Raw genomic sequence first — 24,040 nt, 5'->3', positions numbered from 1 at the left:
TTTACACTCTGCTGAGCAATGCAGAACTGGATATTACCTAAATGAGTGGAAGTAAATTTTGTTCTAGCTGCCTTAGATTTATACCACATTTTTCCTCTTCATTATACAAAATTAGATGGTCACAGAAGCTTTGGTTTAATGAACTGAGAGGTTAGAATGGTGTATTGCAACTGTTGATATCCCTGTGACAGTCAGTCTGATTTACTCTCAGGATGGTTACGTTGAAAATACTATTCTATAAATCCTCTCCATAGCTTTAGTGAAGTTATTTGATGCGCAGAAGTTAAATGTGGTATAAATATTTATTTATTTAGAAAATAGACCCATATATATATGCACATATCCTGTATACACATCTACCATGTTCAAGCGTGTAGATATTAGGAAGATGTACTTAATTTTGTGTCGCAGATTATTGTGAGTTGATTTTTATAATTGGGAAAAGGGGTGGGGGTGGGGAAGGCAAATTTTAAAATACTCTTAATTGCATTATGTTGCTAGCTAATGTTTTAGCTGCCATGGATGTAGTTACACTTCAGTTTGTGTGTTCAGTCTAACCAATTTGACTCTGATCACTGAAAACCATTCCAATTTGGATAACAATTCTGTTGAAATTTAGCACTTCTCACTATAAAACGTTTTAAGTTTCTGGAAACACTTGATCTGGTAATACAGGTTTTCTAACACAGAGGCTGTAATTAGTTGGTGTGCTGTGTTTGTGTCTCCCTATAGTCTTAAGCTGCTGTTGTCAAAGACCTGAGAGGAAACCTACAGAAGTGCAAAGCTTGTTCTGTGTCCTCATTAATTTATTTTACAGGGTATCTGGTAGCCTTTTCAGTTAAATAATACAGCATTTTTTGGTCATTAAGCTGTTAAGAAGCTCACTTCCTTTTCTTACTGACACTTCGTTTTGTCCTTTTTGTAAAACTCCTTGTACCCTTCCTGCCCAGGCAAGAAATATGGCTTTAGTTTACAGGAAATTTTCCAGTGGCAGAACTATTCTTTCCATGAATTGGTTTGATTGTACAGCCATTTATGGTCCAAACATTATTTAGATAAAGCACTGTACATTCTCTCTGCTTTTGCCAAAAATGGAAAACAAACCCCCACACACATACCCCCAAAACCTTGAAAACCCAAACCAAAAGACTCATTGCTATCCTGCCTCAGCTTATGGAGTTACCCTGAGGCTGTTTGAACCAATACTAATTTTGACCATTGACTGAATGTATATCCATTATAGGACAAAAAATCTGTCATAAAAAATATTATTTAGGCAAATGTGTTGACATCTCACGCTGTTGTTTTGGGCAGATTTTCTGTGAGAGAGTTGTATGTCTTTTTTTTTTTAATTGAAATGTTGATTATTTTTTTTTCCAAATATATGTATGTGTGTTTTATTTTGCTTAATTTAAATGAAGTCCTGTGGTTTTTAATTTTGTTTTGCTTTTTGGGCAAAGGGCATGTGGTGAACTGGGTGATGTTCTCTCAAGGTTAAACAGATTTCCCCAAGGTGTGTCTTTTTTTAACAGAAGCTTAAATCTGTATATGAATTGATTTAGGAATTAATTTAGACATATAGGCTGCCATTTGTGACAGCAGTATATTCTGAAATGTCATATAGATATCTATTTTTGAATAAAGAGGGTGTCGTTGAATAGTAGTGGTTTTACTTCCCTTCCCCTCCCCTCCCCCCCCCCCCCCCCCCCCCCCCCCCCCCCCCAGTGCAGGTGTTGCCCTGGCACACCATGGGCTTTGTTTCGGGGGTTTTGTCCTCTAAAGTCAGAAGCTGTCGCTGCTGAACAGTCCTTACACCAGAGTTTGTAGATGTGGAGTATCACTGGAGTGCGTCAAGTCCCAGTTACGCTTTCTGACAGCTTATGAGCCAAATCAATATGCAGGTGTCTCGGGCGATTACTGCAATGAACAAAAATGAAATATTCTCCCCTGTGCTGACCTCCGATTCGAGAGGCATCAGATACAGAAGACTAGCTTCTTAATTCATAATTAATTTAGGTTATACGGAGGACATGTAAATAATTACTTTTGAAAAAAATACAAAGGAATGAACGAAAGCCAAACCTGGAAGCTGGGAAACTGGCTTTCCTGTGCAGGCGTCGAGAGCTGCTGTTGCAGCAGGATCTGCAATACCGCGTAATCGAATAGTGCTTTAGGGTGAGGGGGTCTTCGCATCGTGTTGGGTGTTACTTCTCTTAGAGGTTTGGGGGGACGTAGGAGTTCCTCAATTAACTGCTCTGCAATGGTCTCTTTGGACGAACGGAGTAATTGTTTCATAAGCCTTGGGGAGTATCTGTAAAGATGCTTACAATTTTATACCAATTTACAAATCTTCCATTAAAAAGACTATGTTTAGTACCGCTTTCCTAAAAGGCCTGCAGAATTTTGATATGCAGCTGTCTGGGAGGAGGAGAGTCTGACGTGATTCCTCCCAGTGAAAAGCCACCTTTGTGGCATGTTTGTAGGAACAAGAGTGAGGTTTTCAGAGGCACAAAATGTGACTCTGTACCGGACGTCCTTCCTTGCCTTTGAGACTTTGGGGGTTTGTGTTTTTTTTTTTTTGTTTGGTTGGTTTTTTTAAGAGGTGAATCAAGTACCTCCGAAAATATTTGACTGCCATGCAGCTTTCTGTGTGGTTCACTCCTTCAGTGCACTGGCGGGTGTTCCCTTCGCTCTGCGTGCTCGCCACGGTTGCTGCGTAGGAGCGAACACCGGCTTGTGCGTCTGCAGCAGGTGAGAAGGTCTGTGAGCGTGCTGGGGCTGGGGCAGGCGCTGGCCAGGGAGTTCACTTGCTTTTAGGGAAGTGCTGCAGGAGTCTGCGGCCTTTTTCCTCTTTGAACGTTGCCATGGTTTGTAAGGTTGGGGCCCACCACGTTTCCTAGGGTTAGCTGTTATTTTGGGAGATTTTTGGATAAGCAAGGAAAATGAGCCAGAAGAACCGGGGAAGCTTTGGAGGCTCAACATTGCTGTAGTACAAAGATAAAGGGTTTTGCTTTAGCGCTAAAAGCATTATTTTTGTACCGTCTTAGAAAGTAAATGCTTGTCTCCGTAGGCAAGTAAAATGAAACTGAAGTTTGAATCAGTGGTTTATCAAGGAGGGATAAAAATGTTCCTGTTACAATATAGCAAGTAAAAAGTGTCAGATGGAAAGGCTGGAGGTGCAGGGAATGCCAGGGCTGGTCTGGGGTGCAGGTGGGCAGTGGGGAGGGCTGGGGGTGGAGGAAGCTGGCTGGGTGAAGCAGCACCTGATTTGGAAAGGAAGAATCAAAGATCGAGGTTTCACATACCTGCAGGCTTGGATTTCACAGCTTTAGGCTTGTGGCAGGAGGAGGTGGGGGAGTGGGGGGGCCGGTGCCCGGCGGCACGCTGAGCCTGTGGGGGCCTTGGTGTGCCCAGATCGGGGCTGCTCTGGCAAGCCCAAGAAGTAAATAAGCTTCTTTAAGGGATTATATTGTGAAAAGTAAGGTCTTGCGGAAAGAGGATTGAAAAGAAATGGGTGCGAATTACAACGTAAATGCCTTCATGTCTTCTAGAGAGCTGATGCAGCCTTTGCCTTCTCTTTCCTTCCCGTTTTCCACTTGCAGGAATGGTGTGAAAAGTCTGCTGGAAGGCAACAGTAGGTAGAAAATTGTTTCTTTATCTGTATTTTCAGTAGGGGCTTCACACAGCACCATTTAGCAAGAAGTTTAATAAAGGCTAATACCCTACCAAGCCTCCGCATATGCTGCAGCAGATGAAACTTCATGGTTGTGCTGGTCCGGAATGCAGGGAGGCTTTTAATGCGGGAGCACCCGAGGCCCTTACAGAGGGGATCAGTGCTCCTGGCTGTAAAATGCCCAGCACCAGTAGGCAGCGCAGCGATGCGAGGGGTGGGAGATGAGGCGTGGAGGTGGGCTTCACCTGGAAAGAGAGTGGCAGCACTGGGAATATGCCCTGAATCCTATGGTTGGCATCCCCTCATTCTTGTTACTAAACTGCCCAGCTTCCGCCACGTGAATCAATGAAGCAGCCGTTCCAGTGAGATGACGGGACATCTGCCACTCTAATTGCCACAGCAGATGACAATCATTTACTCTGCTGCAGTCGTCAAATTTGGGTTTTGAGTTGTTTTGTGTGCTGTCCAGGGAATGGAGGCAAAAATGTGTATTAATATAGGACACTCAGTTGCATTCTCCTTGCATCTGCCTCATGTATTTTCTGGCACAGAGTTAACTATGAAACATTTTTTCTTCACCTAAAACTGTTTAAGTGTCTTCACCGTTTTTCTGACACTCTGGGTGAGGGAAGCTTAATACTTGTCTTGGGAGATTGAATGGCTTCAAGTAGTTCTTCTATTTTGTTTTGATCAGCCAAACTGCTGGCAGCAGCAAGGAAAACGCAAAATCTCCTCTCTGCTTCCCTCGGGCTGCGTCGCTGCAGCTGTTCTGGGGCTTGCAGAGGAACGTGGTGGTGAAGCGCTGAGGATGCCCCTGCCCAGATGTGGCACCTGCCATGGCAGCAAGCTGCTGGGGCTGCTTCCCTTCCATCCCCAAGCAGGTAGGAAGCTATCGGGGAGTGGGCGGGGAGGTTCCATGGGACCAGCCAGCATGGGTGCGAGCCGTGCAGCCGCAGGAGGAGGAGGCGTTTAGGGCAAATAAGCAGTCTGGGCACAGAAATACCCACCAAGCATGTGGCAGCGTGAGGGGCAGGCATTTTGCAGCCCCTTCAGACCTGCACCCTTGAAAGTGGTTGCAAATGCATGTCTTAAAGCTTTCCTTTGCTCGGGGGTTCGATGTGGTGTTGCAGCCTGGCTGCCTCACTATGGTCCAGTGTCATGCTGCTGCTGAAATGAATCAGTGTGAGAACTAACAATAAATCAGCAGATTTAGGGTCTTGTCTTTTTCTGGGAAGAGACAAGCGGCTGAGTGAAAGTATGCCCGTCTGCTGCAAGCACCTGGCCGGCTTTCACCAGTCTCCTTACTGGTTTGTCTATGCAAGTCCAGCTCAGGCAGGAATGATGTGAGGGGCAGAATGGGGACCTCTGCAGAGCAGAGGAGAGCCAGGACCAAAACTGCGGGGCTGGGCTGGTGGGCTGTTCCCTCCTGGGGGCTGCGTGAAGGATTCAGGCAGGGATAGAAAGGTTGAGTTCTATCTATACTAGATAGCCACACTGAAAGAAGTGTCACTCCATGGAGTCTCTTGCACCTCCCATGGCCTTGGAAAAAGGGGGATGGCTTCATGTGGGAGCTCTTGCCGTCTGGGTTTTATTGTGGGGTTTTTTTTCTCTTGGCTTGCTGGTGCCTCATGTGTCCACTTGGTTCAGCGAGTGTAAAAACGCATCTGTGTTTGCAGAGGAGGGAGAGCTTTGGAGAGGTGGTGGGATCTGAAAGTCCCACAGAATTGCACTTGCATGCACTCTGATTTATGGTAGTTTGTTCTAGTCTCAATCCATCAATGAAGGTAAGTTAAAGGTCCTCAAGTCTAAAATGAGTTTGCAGTTACTTCCTGACAAGTCAGCATCTCTGGTGAGCTGAGATGTATTAATAACATCTCCTCTACACATAAACAGTCTTACATTGCTTTGGCACTCAGGCTAATGCTGAATTACAAAATCTCCCATGGAACGGATGTTGTAAATGTTTAATTGATAATTTACCACTTGCATGGTTAGAGTGCCAAAGAGTCTTATGGATGTAGCACAGTACAGCGTTTGGTGATCCAGGGATGGTGCAGGGCAGCTGTCTCCAAGCCATGGCAGCCAACGGTGCCTGTTCTGCCCAGGCAAGGCCCCGCAGAGGCTGCAGGACCAGTCATGCTGTTCTCCACAGTCCTTAAAGGGCAACTAAGAAAGTGTGTGGGGCGAACACTTACGGGCTTGGCAGAGGTGCCTTAAGGAATTCATTAAGCTCTGCAAACAGTCTGGAAGGGGGTGGTGGTTTGTGGATGATGGGGGAGAAACGAGCCCTAAAGAGAGCCAAACCCCAGAGCCAAACCATAAATGCAGCATTTGGAGTCTCTTACGAGTTCATTTCTCAAGGCAGCCTTGCTCTGCTGAGCCTCAGATGGATGGGAGTGACCTTCAGAAATAGCTGTGCTAATGTTTATTTTATCAGGACCCAGCTTCGAACCAGAGGAGCTGCTGGTTATTTTTAAACCAGGCATTGAGCAGCTTGAAGCCTGGCTCAGCAGAGCTGTGTGTAACAAATGCTCTTTAAAGTAAGGCTGTGCATCATCGCTGGCTCTGAGGAATGTTCCTGACAAGGGAAGGCAGCGCTGGGTTCATGCTATTAACTCCTTCGGGCCCCGCTGCTCCTTCGGGGCTGTCTGTGCTCTTGGGACTTGTGTCTCAGGGGTTGATGCTGCCCGAGCTGGGGGCTGGTGTGGCCCCACCGCTCCTGCTCCCGGCTGCAGGAGAGAACCCCCATCCTCATCTCTCCTGGAGTTCCTGTCCCCTTCCCAGGCCACAGGCTGAGCACTCCGGGTTTCTGTCCCTCAGAACTGCTTGTGGCAGCTCCTCAGCCCTCCTGTGGGCCAGACCTGGGAGGCATCCCCACTGCAGCCCGTGGTGGTCCCAGCTGCGCGCTCTGGTTGCGTTCGAGAAAGCAGGATGGAGAGCGGTGGTGGTTAAACCTCCCCAGGGTAGGGGGAGAAGGACCACAGGGCCATCCTGGAGGAGGGTCATCTCGAAAGATTTTGTCAGCCAAATAACCTGCTGCCACGCACAAATCCTCGACCCGGCAGTGCCCACCCCAGCCACTTGCCTGGGGCAGAAGCTGAGGCTGGGGCTGCCCCGGGCCGAGCAGAGCCGGGCGCTGGGGTGTCTGGCCATGGGCACCCAGCCGGCCCTGGGAGAGGCCAGCAGCTGCACGTGGAGATGTTAGCTCTTAAACAGAAGGGGAAGCTGGAGGACAGGTTGTGCTGGGTAGGGAATGCTCCCAGCCCCCATCCACCCCGGATTGTGGCCGGGACAGGGGGCCCAGCCCCAGCCGGGTGCATGCCCACCGAGCGGGGACCCCGGCTGCTACAGACTGTCCCCCGGTTCGGGCAGGCAGTGCCTGGGCTGGTGCGTCCCCTCAGCCTGGGGCCGCTGCGGGTGCGGGAGCCCCTGGCTGCAGCTGGAGGCCATCAGTTCTGTAATGGTTTTTTTATGGCATTTGTTTAACAGGCAGGGAGGCTCTCACGATGTTTGTGGGGAGAAAGTGGGAGGGTTGTGCTCTGGGAAGTGCTTGACCCCCGTTGCTCCTGCAACCCTGCACTCAGCCACCCCTCTTCCCTCGCTCCCAGGATGGGTTTTCATCCTTTGGCTGCTGGCCTGCGCTTTCTTCAGCTGTGCTGGCAGCTGCCCGTAGGTAACCCTGAGAACCTGGGCGTGCAAAACCTGTTCTGGTTTCCTGTATGAATTTTCTCTCTTCTTCCTTGTGCAGTCGCGGCACCGTGCTGTTTCTGCTACCGGAGAAACCCGCCAGAAACATGTGGCATCTGCCTTGGCCTCTGGGGCCGTGCTGCCGTGGAGGCTGAGCACGGGTTTACCCCACGCTGTGGGTGCTGCCAAGTCGCAGGGGTCACGGCTTTTTCCAGGTACAACCCCCGAGCTGCAGAGCACCCCAGGAATGCCAGGGTGTGCTGGCTCTGTGGCTCAGGGCAGAGGAGGTGGCTAAACCAGGGCTGACAGCGTGGCTTTACTGCAGCAAAGTGCTGGCCACAGCAATAAACCCAAAGCCTCAGTGCTGGGCTGGGGGTGCACCCGCTTGGGCATTGGGTGAGGAGCTGCTGGGTGCCTCTGTTCAGGGAGGATGCTCAGGAAGAGCCGGGTCTGGCTTTAAAAGTGAAAAATAGAGGTTTTATTCAGTGCTGGCTTAGTTAACTCATGTCAAGGTAATGTCCCATCCCACACTGCATGCTGTTTGCAGCAACAGGAACGGTTGTTAAAGCGAATACCCTGCTCTACCTGTGCAGTAGGCTTATATGCAGTATATATTTATATAGCTATAAACAGATTTGTTGTATATGTCGGTAGCATATAAACAGCTTTGTGCTCACAGTATACAATCTTTTCTCTACCGAATGGCAATGGCACGCGTGGGCATGGCTGAGGTGCAGTCAGTGCTGGAGAAAGTTGTTCTGCGGTTTGGTTATGAAATCTGCTCTGCAGCCTGGGGCTGCCAGTGCTGCAGGAGGAGGAGGGGGCTGGCCATGGCCTGGCCGTGCTGGGCTCCAGGGGTCCCTGCTGCAGCCAGGCTGGGGGACAGGTGGGACAGGGACGTTTCTACCCCACAGGGTGAGGGAAAGGTGACGAATCGAGCAGCTGCCTCAGGGAGCCCCCGAAGGCCCCGTTGCTTCTCTCCCTGCAGCACCCAGTGCCCTGGGGAAGAGCATGGCACCGCAGCCACTGCGCTGGGGTCGCGCTAGGCTTTGGCAGTCATCCTTCCATGCGTCTCTGGGACCATCTTGGGCTAAAGCGAGCGGGGAGCTGGTGAGCCCCTGAGCAGGAGGAGAGGCAGGGTCTCTGGGGCAGCGGGGGCAGAGGTGGCCGCTCACTTGGGCTGGGGCGCAATGATGACATTGCGGTAGCCCTTCACCCCCATCAGCTTGTCACTCTCGAAGTCCACCATCAGCTTGCGCAGCCCCGCCTGGTATGGCACGAAGTCCAGCCTGAACTTGACCTCAGCCTTCGGCTGCACGGGCTCCTCACTGCAGGAGGGCAGGGGTCAGCAGGGTGGCCCCTCTCCGTCCCCACGACCCATCACCCTCCCTGTGCCCACCATGCTGCCGAAGGGAGCTGGGACCCTGGGAAGCAGGGACCCCCCTGTGGTGTGGCCAAGCCCCCCTCCCCAGTGACACAGAGATGCTCGAAGCCCCTGTGCCCTGCAGCAACCAGCGTAGCCCCAGCTCCCACTGTGCCCATAGCGGAGCCAGGCCCCAGGGCTGCCCTCCCTGGAGGGCTCCAGGCACAAAATTCCACCCCATTCCCAACAGGAAAAGCTCTTACAGCTCCTTGATCCGCTGCCCGTCGGTGAGGCCGGTACCCTCCACCACGAACACGCAGTTGTTCAGGGGGTCTGTGAGGGGGTTCACCAGGCTGATCTCTGCCACCAGCTTCCGCTTCTGCATCGGCTCCCCTAAAACCTGCAAGCAGGAGGGGTTGGACCCCCAGCACTGCCATGCCTGGGGGCCATGGTGCTCCCCCTGCCACCCCGAGCCTGGTGGGGCTGAGGCAGGTCCCCGGGGATGCTGCTGAAGCCCCACCACTGTGGGGTTGCCCTAGGGCTTGGGTCACTGGGAGCAACCCCCCATGGTGATCGCAGCAACCCCCGTCAAGGGGAAGTGTTCCCCCCAGACCTACCTGGGACAGGGTCTGGGGCCCTTACCCTGATCTTGATCTCCGGATTCTGGATGTAGACATCCCTCATGGCCACGGCAATGTTGCCAGTCTGGTACTCGGTTAGGAGAGCCACCACCTTGATGAGATTGTCCTGGGTCAGGCTCTCCCTGTACTTCTCGTACAGGATGCACAGGGGCACGGTCTTCTCTGGAAGGGGAAGCAGAGTGGGGTCAGGGCTCACCCTCTTCCCAGCCCAGCACCCACAGCCCTGCACTGGCACCCAGCTGCTGCTGGGATGCTCTGGGCTCCCCAGGAGCTTCTCCAAGTGCCTTGCAAGGATGGGGGATCTGGGGTCCCTGCAGCACTTGGGTCCCTATGTGGAGACGGGGCATTATGAGGTGAGCACAGCACCATGAGCCCACAAACAAGCCTGTGCTGGGGGATGTCAATCCTTATCATTTCCAAAAGAAAATAGGTTATATTTAGCTGTCATCAAGCCCCAGATCACTGATGTTTCTCAAATGAGCCGTTGACACTTGCAGCCAGTCAAGTGCACAGCTGGGTCCCTGGGGTGCTGGTGCTGCTGCCACCCACGCAGGGATGCGCCAGGGCCCTGGAGGGGCTTTGCCAGCCCTTCACAGCCGGTGGCGGGAGACAGCCCAGCTCCCTGGCAGCTGCCCTCGCTCAGCTCGGAGCCCTGTTTATCCCAAAGCCCTTTGGGGACTGGGTGGTCTTGTGCTGAGCGGGGGAGGCTGATGGCAGCCAGCTGCGGAGCTGTCTTGGGGAAGGACCCTGGGGAGGCCGTGACCACTGGAAGTGAAGCTTGGCGTTCCTGGGGCAGGACATAAAGGGCTGAGGCTGCAGGGAGAGGGACGGGTCCAGCACCGCTCCAGCTGGGCTCCCCGTGCCAGCATGGAGCGGAGGGGCTCCCGAAAGGCTGTGGTCTGGGAGTCCTGGGGTCTGCGTTCCCAAGCACATGCTGGGGGAAGAAGCTTCAGGAGCTCATAGTTAAAGCTTCGGAGAAAATGATGTTAGATTAACTTGTGGATGGGAACATTAAAGACTCTAAAGGCCAGCAGGGCCCCTCTGGTGGGCTGGGCACCATGTGGCCCCTGCTGTCCCCATCCAGCCCAGCAGAAGGTTCTGGAGCAGCTCTACAGGTGCTGGTACCTGCCAGTGCCGACGCCACGGGGAGGGCTTTGCCAGCAGGAGCAAAGGCAGCATCCTGCTCCGCAGCAGCAAGAGCAGGCACATTCGTTATTCCCTTAATGGATCTCAATAAATAGCAGAGAGCTGAGCGCTACATTTGTTACGGGCCTGGTTAAGAGAGCAGATTTTGGCATAGATTAAAAATTAGGCTGTTCCAGGACAGCAGATGTATTACGTTTCTAAACCCTGAAGGGTCTGTGGAAAACTTGACATAAATCAAAACTCTGGTTTAATTACCAGGCGGTAATGGTAATTTGTAACAAAGTCAAAGGAAAGTTCAGCTGGCCTGCACCAGGACTGAAACATTGCGCCCACACAAGGAGGAGATGCCGAGAGCTCCAATGCTGCTGTGACTGTCAAAACCCAGCACCCTCTGCTTCCCCCCAGCCTGGGACCATGCTCTTGGAGCTGACCTGAGGTCAGTCCCGCTCTCCTGCCTTGTGGGAAAATCCTGTTCAGAGACCAGCCTGGCCCGGCTCCAGCTTGCAAAGCAGAGGTGTATGGAAGAGCAAGAGAGGGATGCAGACAAGTGCAACAGAGCTCTCTGGGACAACAGCCTTGGGATGCATGCAGCTTGCTCCCTGGGCATGATGGATGTAATGGCAGTAACTTTAGTCCTGCTCTAAATGCCTTTCCTGTGCCCTGCCTGAGCAATGTTCCGTATCTTTTCATCAAAGATTAAAAATCCACAGTAGTAGATAAATAAGGAGGAAGACCCCGAAGGAGGCATCATTCACTGAGCAGCCTTGTGCTGGAGCTGCAGCTTGCACGAGCCCCCACCAGCCTGGGGCTTTGCCCGCTGAGGCAGTCGCTGGCAAATGGGGGTGACAGGGCATGGGGCTGTCAGATGGAGAAATGCCCCAGCACCATCTCTGGGTGCCGGCTGTCTGTGCTGCCCAGCCCCAGCCCATGCTTTAATGCTGCTGTTTTGCCATGGGATTAAACAAACTCTTCCAGTCATTGCCCTGTGCCAGCCTAGAGCATGCCGACCTGGCGAACCGGTGGTGGTGGTGGTACAAACAAGGGGATACAGGCAGAGGGAGGGGGTACCATCGCCCCTGTGGCACCGGCAGTTCTCATGCCAGGCTGGAGAAACAAGGATGGAGAAGGCTGCCAGCAAAACCTGCCCTTGGCTCGCACCATGTTTTTGGGGAGCTGGTGCTGGCCCTCAGGTCCTGAGCGGGGCTGGGGGACTCTGTGCGAGCCTGAAGCCTGTCCTGCTGCTCGTGGCTCCCCACACCAACGGGACGTGCCCAGTGCTTATTGTCGCTCAGCTGTCGTGTGCACGGAGTGGGCGGCTGTGACCAGGTTTCCTCTCTGGAAAGCTGTCGGCGCAGAGCCCAAACCCAGTGGCAGCGCTGCTTTGCTGGGGGGACCCGGCCCCGGCCCCCACCCCAGAACCACAGCTTCACTGCAGACCCTGGGAGCTGAACATGGAAAAATTGCTGACCTGACCCAGCCCTCCTGTCCTCACTGCCAGCAGATCTCTTACCTGCCCGGGGCGCAAGGGTGACGTTCAGCAGGTCCTTCATGCCGCACTGGGGCCCAACAGTGCCGTTGTAGCTGGCAGTCCGGGCGCACAGCATGAGCCTGCAGACTCGCTCTGTGTCTGTGTTGTTGCTGATGGCAGCGAAGACATTGAAGTCGCAGCCGTTGTTTGCACCCTCCGACAGCTTGATCCTGACGTGCAGCCCCTCGTTGTCCTCCCTGAGAGAGCTCCTCTCACGCTCTGCCTTCGCAAACACTTCTCTTTCCTTTTCAGACCCTGTCGTGCATGAGAAAACGCATCATTCCCAGGGGGGTCCGGGGGAGCATGGTCCAGGCTGCTTCTGCTCTCCTGGTGCAGTTGCATTAATTAATTGTTTCCCTGCTCTGTGTCCCAGCAGCCACCCCCGCCCGTCTCTGCCCCCACTGCTGCCCCGTACCCTCTGGGTACTTGTAGTTGTGGGTGATGTCCTCTCTGTTGTCCCTGCCTACACTCTTGGTGCTGATGTTCTTCCCCACGAGCGAGGACTGGGTGCTTTTCTTCTGCGACCCATCGTGCTTCACCACCCAGTACACCAGGTCAGCGTTCACCTCCGCGAAGACGAAGGGAATGTCGTACTTCAGCTGCAGGTCGCCCTCCTTGATGGCTCGGACCGGGGCCGGCCCGCAGCAGAAAACCCCTGTAGGGAGCGGAGCCGCCATCACCGACCGCCCAGGGTTTGGCCACCAGCGTGGTGGGACATGGCTGCGGTGGGGGGAGACCCTGCCATGTCAGAGGCGTGGGGCGGGATGGTGTGCCGTACCTTCGCTCTTCTCCTGGGGTGTTGGGTCCAGCACCTGCCACCCATCGTAGCCGGGTGCCAGATCTGGACGGGCCATCCAGGACTCTATCCAGCAGTGGAAGTTCCTGCAAGGGAAGCCAGGACAAAGGGGCCTCAGCCTCCCCCAGCACCCGCCGGGCTCTGGGGAAGTACTGGGGAAGAGTCAACACTGCCCTGGGGGTGGGCAAGCTGGGGTCCCACCATGCTACTCACCAAATCTTCTCCTTGGACTGCTGCAAGTCCCCCGACTCATTGAGGTAGCGGTCAATGACCAGGTTGCCATTGGTGTCGTGGGCTGAGCTGTAGTTGGTCACCACCCGGCTGGGGATCCCCAGGCACCGCATGACTGCGGAGAGGCAGGGCAGGGTGAGGTGGGGTCCCGGGTTTGCACAGCCTTGGATTTGCACAGCTCCCACCCCATGGAGCTCCACGTTTGCACAGCCCATGGCTTGCACAGCTCCTGTCCTGGGCAGCCCTGGGTTTCCACAGCCCCAGGTTTGCACGGCTCTGCCCCGTGGAGCTGCAGGTTTGCACAGCCTGGGGTTTGCACGGCTCCCATCCCATAGAGCCCCAGGTTTGCACAGCTCCTGCCCCAAGGAGCCCTGGGTCTGCGCAGCTCCTGCCCTTCCCTTTCCCCCTTGGAGAGGTGCCTGGGGACTGATCCCCAGGACGAGCCAGTTCCTGCAGTCATCATGGGGCTCGGTGTGCCGTGGGCGAGATGGGTGGCACGCGGCACCGACAGTCTGCCGGGTTTTGATATTGCAGTAGAAAAAAGGCAAAAAAGCGGCTGTGAGCACTTTTGAGGGAGTGCACGGGCAGCAGCGCACGGCAACCTCTTATTTAATCTCACAGCTGCCTTTTACTGCGAGCGGAGCTCCCTGGGGAACAGGAGGTAGTTACAATGCTTCAAAGGAAAGCTATAAACTTCTGTGAGTTGCAGAAAATCCACTTTAGTTTTTCGCTATTTCTCTCCTCTAAAAAGGATCTCGTATATCTGCGATACATAAATGCACACACGCGCTCATGCATCCCTGCAAGTACAGTGCTTTTCTCGGGGCAAAATTGCACAAGTGTGTGCATGCATTTCACAACAGAAGCGAGCCTGGAATTTTTCTTCTCTTTTGCCCCAGCCCGACTGCCCTGATGGCAGTGAAATTATTTTTATTTCAGTGGATTCATGACTATTGTAAACTTGACCTTAAAGCTGCTTTTCTTCTGTGCAGTACATCCAGCTCCTCCCTCTCTGCTAATTGAAAAGCCAGAGCTCTTTTCTATAATTTTTTTCCCTCCGTTTCCTGAGAACTTAGAATAACAGAGAGCTTAATTGCTAAGCAATCATTGCAGGCTAATTGTAATCAGCCCTAGCGGTTCCCTCCTGCTGCAGCACAGGGAGCAGGTGGAGGGCAGGGAGACGGGGGGGACATGGGTGACCCCAACCTGCAGGGAAGGGGAGACAGGAGATGGCTGATCTCACCAGTACACGCCACAGCAGCGAAGACCCAGCACTGGCCATATTTGACGGGCTGGCATCCAAACTTCTTCCACCTCTTGAGAATATCCACGCTCCCGATCCAGGCCATCGGGCTCGTCCCATCTTCGTAATGGTTGTCCCACCGCCCCGCCAGCACCCCCAGGTCCTCATCATTACAATTTATCTGTGGCACGACAAGAGGGGCTGCGATGGATGGGGCAGGAGCAGGCTGGTGAGGGAGGGAAAGTGCCTTCCCCCAGCTCACACATGCCGTCACCACCTCGCCAACCTGGAGCTGTGCAAGAGCTCACCGGGATGCAGGCGATGTGGTGCAAGAGCATCTGTGTGCATCCCAGCGTGGTCTTACACCGCCACCGCCTCCGCCTACATCCCGAGTTGCTGGGGAGGCACAGGGTGGGAGAGTGGGGATGTGCTAACTGGGGATGGATTTGAGAAGCATGTCCTCCCGCCTGGGAGTTTGGGTGTGATTATCACCTGCAGCAGCCAGCAAGGAGCAAAGGCTGCTCCTGGGGTGGTGTGTGCCCACCTCTGCTATCTCTCTTCTCTTAGAAAGCTCTTACACGTGTATGTGATATAAGAGCAATAGCAGGAAAGGTTGGAAAGGGGATGTGAAACACCCCAGGGAGGGAAAGTGGTGTGACCAGAGTGGGGAATGGCAAATGCCACCTCTGTCACAGTTGTAGTTGCAGGCTGTAGCTGGGGGGACAGCGAGAGGGAGGTTTGCGCCCCAGGGGACATGGGGCCACCCCGCTGGGTGCGCTGGTGGCCAGAGCTCTACAGGACTCACCATGGCACTCATCACCCTGCCGATGTACACGGGGTCATTGCGGTGGGAGCAGTCCTGGTTCTGATCCCTCAGGAATTTGGGGTTTGTGTCTAGCAGCTTGAGGCAGATGGACAAGACGTCATCCTCAAACTGGTGCAGAGAGGGGAGACAAGGTGTGTGAGGCCCCCCTGGCACACGGAGGCTCTCCTGCCTCCCGCCCTGGCTCACCACGATGCCCCTGCAAGCAGAGCTGCCTGGCACACAGGGGTCATGCATCTCCAGGGTCCTCTCCCCCAGCCAGTGCCTGCTAAGTGACATCCCCCATTTGTGCCACCGTGACAAGGGGTTGGCGCTGCAGCTGGTGGGGCTCAGGCTGTGAAGCCCAAGGGCGAGCTCCTGCCCTCGCGCTGGGGCCAGATCCTGCTCCCTGCAGCCACCCCTGCACCAGCGTCGGGCACGGAGCTGACCTCGGGGAAAACCACCGATTTCCCATCACCGGGTGACTCACAGCCCTGCCCTGAACCGAGTGCTTGTCCTGCTCCTGCCAGCCCCGCAGACCCTCTGGGAGAGCCCCGGGCTTGGGGGGGCGGCTGGGGGTCCCCTGTGCTGGGGCCCAGTGGGAGGGGGGCTGCATCTTGGGGCACGGCTGCTGCCTTATCGGCATGGCCAGCATGGCACCAGGGAGCGTGTTATCGGGTGCTGGCTCCCGGTGCAGCGTGGCCACCCCGATTAGGAGCGTGCGGCCCCGGGGCCCCCAGGAGCCATGCAGGAACGCTCCCCTCACCCTGCCACGCTTTGAAGTCAGCGCGTTCCCTTCTTGGAGATGAGAGCTTGGCTTGTTTGTCCCACGGCTGCGTGGCGGGGCCAGATCGTCCCCAAGGTGCTGGCCGTGTTCGGGGCACACATGTGGCACCAGCCCCTCTGCCCTGCAGTGCCAGGGCTGCACGGAGCTGGGCTTGGCCGGGGGTCCCGGGGCTCCCGGGGGCCATGCCCCACTCACCTGGCCAAAGTTCCAGGGGACAGAGGTGATGTAGTCGCAGGTGCCCTGGTAGATGAGACCCTGCTGGGACAGCACGTACTCACAGCGCTCATCCTCGTCTCGGAGGAAAACCGTGTCCTCTGCGGGGAGAGCAAGAGATGGGGAGCAGGCTCTGCCCCCCCCCCCCCCCCGCCTCAAGGCTCCCCCCTCCCCGGGGACATGCTGGGCAGTAACGGGGGATGTGTCTGGTGGGAAATGAGGCAACAGGGCTGGAACTGCTCCCGTCTGAAAAAGCTGCTGGAGGATTTCAACCCAGCTTGATTTGAGCTGATGGGAAATTGTCAGCAGGCTTGTGATTCCTTCTCCATTCTTCCTCATTTCTCCTTCCTCCCTTTTATTTTATGGAGTTGGGTCTTTTCCCAGGAGGGGAGACCTCCCTGGTGGGAGAAGCAAGCAGTGGGAACTGGGAGCACTGGCTGAGATCGCTGCTGAAGCCATTTTGCTTGCACAGCAGTTACTGCTGGAAAAATCACTATTTACTGGAAATATTTTCAGAAAAAACCCCAACACATAACATCCCCAGCACCAATGCTTGGCACAGTGCTGGGTGAGCAAAGCTTCCTAAAGCTCCTTATCTCGGCAGAGCCGACACGGAGCATTGGGGATTCAGGAAACGCCGTGTCAGCCAGGTCTGCCGGGGGAGCCGAGAGTGGGGCAGGGGGCTGCTCCTCGGGGCAGAGGAAGGACGTGGATAGATGAAAATCCCGGCTGTTGTTTGCACAGGGTCATTCCACCCTGCAGCACGGAGCCTCCCTTCTGTGTCAGGCTGCCTGAGTTTCACCGGGACAGGAACACCCAGGGCTGGTCCCCGAGCCCACAGCGGGGTGCTGGTCCTGGGGCTGGGGTGAGGCAGGCAGGCAGGGCCAGGTCGGGGCAATCGGGGGCAATTAGGGGCTTTTCTTCTGCCCAGTGCCCAGTTGGGAGCTGTTCAGGGCTTCCCACCAGCACTGCAGTGGTGAGCTCCGATGGGGCAGCTCGGGTGGGGTGTTTGGGGGGCTGGCAAAGGGGCTGTGTGTGTCCTGGGGTAGGGGACTGTGCTCATGGCCCTGACCTGCTGTGGGGACCATGTGGAGGTGGAAGCAAAGTAGGGATTTCTGCTTTGACATAAGCTCAGGGCAGGGCTTGGGGCACTTGGGGTCTGCAGTGGTGTGAGACCCATGGGGATGCGCTGCCCCAGCAGAGCTGGGGGGTGGCTTGTGCTCTCCTTACCTGGGAGCCCCAGGTCTCAGGAAGGTGAGAGCCTCACCTGGGTGCCAGGCATTAAAGAGCAGAATGAAGTGGCCTATGTGGCAGCTGGTGCCCTGGTAGCCGGTGGAGGTCTCCAGCGTCAGGCTGTAGCGGCCGATGCAGGCGCTGGCAGGGGAGCAGAGCGAGATGGAGAGCGAGTCCCCATCCTGCTGCTGGACCACGGCACTCCAGCCCGATTCCTCTGGGAAGTCGGTCACGGCAAAGTGGGATTTGGTTCCCGACGTCTCGATGGGGCAGGGCCCTGCCAAGAAGCAGCACAACAGCTCTCCCAGTGCTTGTGCCAAGGGGACCTGCCCCGTGGTGCTCCTGTGCCCCCTGCCCTGTGGTGGCTGCCCAGACCTTGGCTCTTGCAATACAGGAATGGTCACTGGTTTGTTGGGTGCTGGGGCCACATGGCAGCCCAGCCGCGGGAAGCTCAGGCACATCCCTTGCTGTCTGGGAAGGGCCAGCAGGGAGGGGGACTCGCCCCACATGTGCCCCAGGGCCAAGAGAGCAGAGGGGGTGCCCCCCCTTCCCACAGAGCCATGCCTCCTTCCCGAGGCTGCACCGGGGCCGCCAAGTCCCACCGCAGCCCGGTCCTGCTGCAGCCCCACGTGTGGGAGTCCCGGCTGCGAACCCCAGCCCCCCCATCACCACCGGGGTGCTCCTGGCAGGAGCCCCACTACATGTGCGCAGCCTCAGGCGTTGCTGCAAACATCCCATGATTAGCGATTACATCAGTGGCTGCAGCGCTGGAGCCGAGGACAGCGTGATCCCGGCCGGCCCCTCTAAGCAGCAGCTGCACCCACGCCACCTGCACTGGGCCGGCTCCCAGCACTGCTCCACTGGGGACCGGTGACAGCCAGCCCAGCCGAGCACGGTGTGGTGGCAATGCCAGTGCCTGTGCAGGGCTGGCCGGCAGCCAGGTTGGTGGTGCCACCACTGTCCGCTCCCCCGTGCCAGGCGTGCAGCCCTGGGTGCCCTGCCAGCCTTCACCCACGGCATGGGCAGGAACACTAGGCGAGTCACCAAAAATACTCATGAACTCATGAGAGTGACACAGTTTCTCCTCTCTGTCCTTTCGGGGAGGCCGGATTGAAGTAACCGTGTCCTTTTGGCAAGGGTCAGCCTGGCGCTGCCGTGGGGATGAGCAGCCACAGGAGCCTGCCTCCTCCTCTTCTTCTTCCTCCTCCCTGCCTGCAAAGCCCACAGCATCCCCTCAGGCACCTGAGCAGGGCTCTTCAAACACGGCTGCTTTAGAAATACAGGCTCTAACTGTGCACGGAGCCATTCCCCTCCTTCCTGCCATGGCACGTGTCCTCAGCTCTGCTGTCCCAGGGTGAGGTGGGGTTCACGTGTGGCAGCCCCTGCCCCACCAGGGCTGCGGGTCCCGATGCAGTGATGGACGTGCCGGGGCCACCTCTGGGGATGCAGCGTCACCACATGCCTTTGTAAGACCCAGAGCAACTTTGCCCTTTTTCTGCAAGCGTCTGGGCTGCACTCCAGCCCCATGGCAGCTGCCGTCAGCCTCTGCCTTCACCCTAGGAGGCTGCGCCGCGGGGGCTCCTCCTCGCTTGCAAAACCAGCTGGGGATTGCCCGGGATGCGGCATGGCATCATAAAGACCCGGTGGGTGGACAGACCCCTGCCACAGCTGCCTTGGGACTGGGAAGCAACAGGGGAGCTGCTGGTTTAGGTTGAAGCTGGGTGGTGCTGGGTTCATGTTTGTGACCCCATGGCAGGACTGGAGCTTTTTTGGGGAAAGAAGTAGAGTGTCTGCACTGCAAGGAAACCCGGGTGCAGTTTCACTTTGAATTCTGGCCTGGTTGATGCAGCAGGACACTGTTGCTCCAAAATAATTCTTGCCCAAGAAAGTTTCCTCTCCCTTTGCTCCGAGCTGGCAGGGGCCAAGCCCCTGCCCGGTGGCTGCACCGTGTCCCTGCCACCCTCAGCAGGCTCTGGCCAGGGCTGCAGCAGCAGCCACAGAAGAAGCCCCCAGCGTGGAACCCCAGGGACCCGCTGGATGCTGTTCCCACGTACCATCTCCGGTACTGCTCGGGGAGGCTCAGTGGAAATCTTTCCTTTCCTCCAGGGTTTGTGTTTCCTGAGCAAACCCCACTCTGGGGATGCCTGAGTGACGGGGTGGCTGGGTAAAAGGACCATCAGCAGAAGTGCTGAGAAACCCTCTGGCTGAAAAGTTTGGCTTTTGCTGGTGTTTCTCAGAAGGGCAAGAGACTTGGGTGGGTTCCCCGGCCTCAGCCAAGGCACTTCCCAGTGAGCCATCAGCTCTGGCATGGCCCCAAGTCTGGCTCAGCCGTGGGAGGAGGAGGAGGCAGTGGCAGGTTTTTTGTTTTATTTCTTTATTGCTTCCCTTTGGCTCTTGTTAAGGAGCCAAGTTTCCACCTTTTCTCTCTCAGTATAAAAGCTGTGCATGGCACCAGCTTCTGTCGGGAGGGGACTGGGACTGTGTGAGATGGGTTGGGGGCCTCGGCACAGCACCCACATGAGCACGGGGCAAACCTGGGGCAGAGGGCAGCTCGCCCTGCAGCAGATGCTCACTCACGACGTAGGGCATGGTGGCACTCACCTGTCTCGACGTTGAAGGCGAGTTTATCCACCCCCTCCTCGTAGCCCCTGCCTGAGAAGTGCAGGGTGATGATGAAGGGCTGTCCCCGCCGCACCACCAGCTGCTGGCAGCCCATCTCTGCTGTCCGGTGCTCCTGGCCGTTGCGCTCGCACTGCAGGTCCCATGTCTCCAGCACCAGATCTGCAAAGGCAGAGTGTGTACAGCCATCCCCTCTGCCGTGCTGCTGGCCCCAGGGCTCAGCTGTGCCCTGCACACGCAGCCCCTGCACCTGGGCAGAAGGGGTTGCTGTCAGCCCTGCATTTGTGGACCTTGGTGACAGGGTTTAGCAGCCTCCTCTGCCCAAGATGCCCTGTCTGCCCCTGGTACGTCCGGCATAGCCCTGGGCACCACGGCCATGCTGGGCTCTAAGCATCCCTCCTGGAGGGCTCTGCAGGCTGGGCTCACATCGTACGCTGCGACCTTGCCAGGGCAGGGGCAGAGGTCCTGCAGCCAGCTGGCAACCAAGCTCTGTGCCATATTTCTTGTGCTGTGGTGCTGCTCTCCGCAGTATCACCACAGAGGAGGGGCACCATGTGCTGCCAGAGCTGTACCAGGTACATGGCTCACAGCAGCCAGCACTGGAGCAAAGCCCAGTGCCCACCTCCGCTTTCTGGGAAGCTTGCGGCCCGTCGGCTGGGGATTGCTGTCTGCGTGCCCCCACCCCAAATGAGAGCCGCTGAGCCCAGGGAATGTTAGGGATGGCTCTGTGCCTCAGCCAGGCTGAGGGCAGCTCTCCACCAGCTTTACTGTTCTGTGACTGCTGACAAATTGGTGTGACTGACTGTAAAGTCCATGACAAAGAGGGTGTCTGATTACCCAGCCTCAGGCGCTCTGCCCTGCTCTGCCTCCCAGCCCAGCCCCGAGCAGACAGCGGCTGCATCCCCGCCGCCCCAGGCGCTGCGCTGGAGCATGCGATATTGTTCATCATCGCTCAAGGCCAGTGACCCCCGAATGCTCCGCCAGCAGATGCGTTAGTTGCCAGAATAAGCAAAAGCGTTGAGTGCAGGAGAGCATACAGCGAGCTCAGCACCAGCCAGGGACCAGGACGGCTTGGAGGGGCGATGTTCTGTTCGTTGCCCCTGTGCCACAGCTCTCCCTGGCTGTCCCGTTCCCGGTGCCAGCACGTGGTTGTCACCAAGCCCTCCACAGACCAAGGCCCGAAGGAAACAGCTGGCCCTGAGCTCACTGTTCCCCAAGCTAAATGGAAACCCTGCTCCTAGCTCTCTGTGCATGGGGACCCCACAGCGTGCGTCTGGCTCATCACTGGTTCCCACCATGCTACTGAGAACTGGGACTGTCCATAAGTAAGAGCAAAGTCCCTGGAGCAGGGACAGAGCACAGAAAGGTCCTTTTCTTTGCCACATCCCCCTTTGTAAGCAGAAACATGGTTCCATGCTACAGCATGTGAACTGCATGAGTGCAAACCTCACTGCCACGGAGCCAAACTTGTTGCAAATAAGCATATTAACAGAGCAGCACCGGGGCTCCTCCTTGTCCCAGTCACCCAGGCTTATCATCCTCAGTGTATTTAGCAAAAAGCAGATTTTTCAAAGCACAGGTGCCTCTCCCCGAACTGCCAAGAGATGGGCGGGGAGGGGGCTGCAGTGCTGCCAGGGTGTGCAGGTGGCAGTGGGGTCCCGGGCACCAGCACACAGGAGCAAGAGCTGCGTGGTGTGTAGCTGCTCAGCTCTGTGCCAGGCACCAGTGGTGCCTGTGTCAGTACCTGACCAGAAGGACCCACGCTGGCACCGCTGCTGTGGTGCCGGGAGCCCATGGAGCCAGGACAGCCTGCAGCACTGGAGCAGTGATGCCGTCTCACCTGGAGTGCCCGTCGGTATGGCACAGTCCCGTTTCCTGGGATGTTGGAGATGGCTCTGTGGGAGGCAGGGGGTTGTCCTTGCCCCCTCACACAAGCTCTGAAACGCCACCCGCGTGGAGCGATTTCTGAAGGCCAGAAGCATTACATAATGGAGCCTCCAGAAATCCTCCTTAAACTAGGGTGGAACGTAGGTGCATGCCCCTAGTCCGGCTGTCAACGCTCTTCTTCAAGAGCAGTGAAAGCTTTAAATAGCACCGAACTTCGTGCTGCAAATAGTGGCACCGCTCCGGCCGCAGAGCCCTGTAGCTGCAGCGGGAGGGAAGGTATGGACCCCGCACAGCACCGCGCCTTTCTGGTCGTCACCGTCCCCCGTTTCGGTCTGTCCCGTTCCCTATGGCCCTTGGCGAGAGCCGGCAGGGCGGCGAGCGGCTCTTTTGCCGGGCAGTGGGCGAGCGGCCAGCGGCTGCCGGTGCGGCCGAGCCCCGGCTGCGGGAGCGCTGCGCTGCCGGGCAGGTGCCGGGGCGGCGGCGGGGGGGGCGGGGGGAGGGCGCCCGGGGGTGGGGGGCTCCTGTGGGCCAGAAACCCCGGGCGCTGCGGGAGGGGGTCACCCTGTGGTCTTACCTTCGGCCATGGTGCCCTGCGCTGGGGTCCCGGTGCTGGTCCCGGTACGGGTCCCGGTGCCGGGAGCTGCCCCTCAGCGCCCGCCACTCTGCCCCGCCGCCCGCCCCGTTTATAGGCGCCCGCTGCCGCCGTGCACACCCCCGCGGCCGGGATGGCGAGGGAAAAAAGGGAAAACACAAGTTTCCAAGAAACGGAGTGGTTTCGGTCCCACCTATTTAAAAAACCACCTCCCCAACAAAAAAACAAACCCAAGCCTCCGGGGGCTCGGCGCTCCCCCTGCCCGCCCTGCGCAGCCCCTCGGCCCCCCCAACCCCCCCTCCAGCTGGGGCTGGGAGCGCTGCCAGCTCAGGGGAGGGGACAAAAAAAAAATAGGGGGAGGAGAGGGGCTGTGCAGTTCACACCGAGGTGCCAGTAACTTGGGGAATGTTTTCTCCTTATAAAGTTTTCTTCCTCCGTGCCTTATCTCCATACCCGGACGTCTCTGGCTGCTCGGCACTGCCAGTCTCCCTTCCCGTAAAGGCGGCCCTGGGGGGCGTTGTGACCAGAGGGAACATGCTGGAAACCTCTCCAGGACACGGTGCCATGGGGAGCAGGGACCACCGCTTTCCCTGGCAGCCCTCGCCCCACACACTGGCTGTCCTGCTCCTGGCGGCACCGCCAGCGGTACCCCCTGGGGCTGCCTGGCCTGGGCTATCCTTCCCTGTGCACCCCAAGCATGACCCAACACACCTGGGACCACCTTGCAGGGGCAGAGGGCAGAGACCCCACACCTCCATGGGGCCTTGGGGTCTTGGGGTGCCCTCGGTACCTGAGAAGTGGCCTGGCTTGTCATGAGTAAGGTCTTGAGAAGTTTCACCTCTGGAGCAGACTTTGTTCAGTTACTGCTTTTTCTTCATGGGATTTCAGCTGACCGGGGCCGGGACCAAGGATGGGTTTGTCCCTGGTGCAGCCCCATACCAACCCTCTTTGTGTGGCCCTTGGCCGGGTGCAGGACGCTGCAGCCCCTGTGCCAGAGGTGGCTGCATACTGGGAACCCTTCTCAGCGCAGCAGGTCCCCCCCTGTCCCCCCAGACCCCTCACCCCACTCCCTTCCCAGCGCCCAGGAGCTCTGGTGGATGGCGCATCACTCCAGGGCTGCTGCGTGTAACAAGAACCTTCTTGTGGATGGCAATGTCTGAAAGCGGCTGGGGTCCATTGCTTGGTGTGCTCAGGGTTGTCCCACAGGGCCCATGCACGGGGCTGTGCCCAGGTAAAGGCCTGCTGTCCTGGGCTGTCCCGTGTCCTGGTGTGCCCTGTCCCAGTCCTGCAGCTGGATCTGCTCCCCTCGCGCTCAGGGGGTGGTCCTGGCGAGGGGCCCCCGGCCACCAGCGATGCTTCCTGCTCGGGCATGCTGGAGCACTGCGCCGGGAGGGTTTGCAGTGAGATGTGCAATTCCTCCAGCTCCACAAGGGCCTTTTTGGTACAGACAGTGTCACGGTAAGGTCTGAGCACGCCAAGAGCAGAGACCCAGGAGAAGCCCCGCGAGCTGGGGATTGCTGGTGTGGCTGGGCCCCAGCCCCGCTGTGGTGGGCACACGGCCGATTTTGCAGCAGTGTTACCCAGCAAGGCAGTAGGCAG

At 56.9% G+C, this 24,040-nt stretch overlaps 1 protein-coding gene across 4 annotated transcripts; it reads right to left on the bottom strand.

Moving 5' to 3' along the window:
- Positions 1–426: 426 nt before the first annotated feature.
- TGM2 (transglutaminase 2) lies at positions 427–22,695 on the bottom strand. 4 transcript variants are annotated; one of them, XR_013930704.1, is made up of 14 exons: positions 21,707–22,300; positions 19,945–20,124; positions 17,378–17,620; positions 16,093–16,211; positions 15,114–15,242; positions 14,309–14,489; positions 13,048–13,180; positions 12,817–12,920; positions 12,454–12,693; positions 12,021–12,293; positions 9,366–9,526; positions 8,987–9,123; positions 3,727–8,688; positions 427–3,621 (listed from the first exon to the last, which is right to left on the bottom strand). XR_013930704.1 is itself a non-coding variant. In XM_080404050.1 (13 exons), the coding sequence occupies exons 1-13, from the start codon at positions 22,431–22,433 to the stop codon at positions 8,532–8,534; spliced, it is 2,067 nt and encodes a 688-aa protein (XP_080260176.1). In that variant the 5' UTR covers positions 22,434–22,695; the 3' UTR covers positions 427–8,531. The 4 variants fall into 4 exon arrangements, 2 of the variants coding, with proteins under 2 accessions (XP_080260176.1, XP_080260175.1); XR_013930705.1 differs by having other exon boundaries at positions 427–3,618; XM_080404050.1 differs by lacking the exon at positions 21,707–22,300 and adding an exon at positions 22,424–22,695 and having other exon boundaries at positions 427–8,688.
- Positions 22,696–24,040: the final 1,345 nt, after the last annotated feature.

Source organism: Falco punctatus, assembly GCF_963210335.1.
Source record: "Falco punctatus genome assembly, chromosome: 10".
NCBI lineage: Eukaryota > Metazoa > Chordata > Aves > Falconiformes > Falconidae > Falco > Falco punctatus.
Note: the sequence above shows the minus strand (reverse complement) of the source record. Positions and strands in the feature narration are given on the sequence as shown.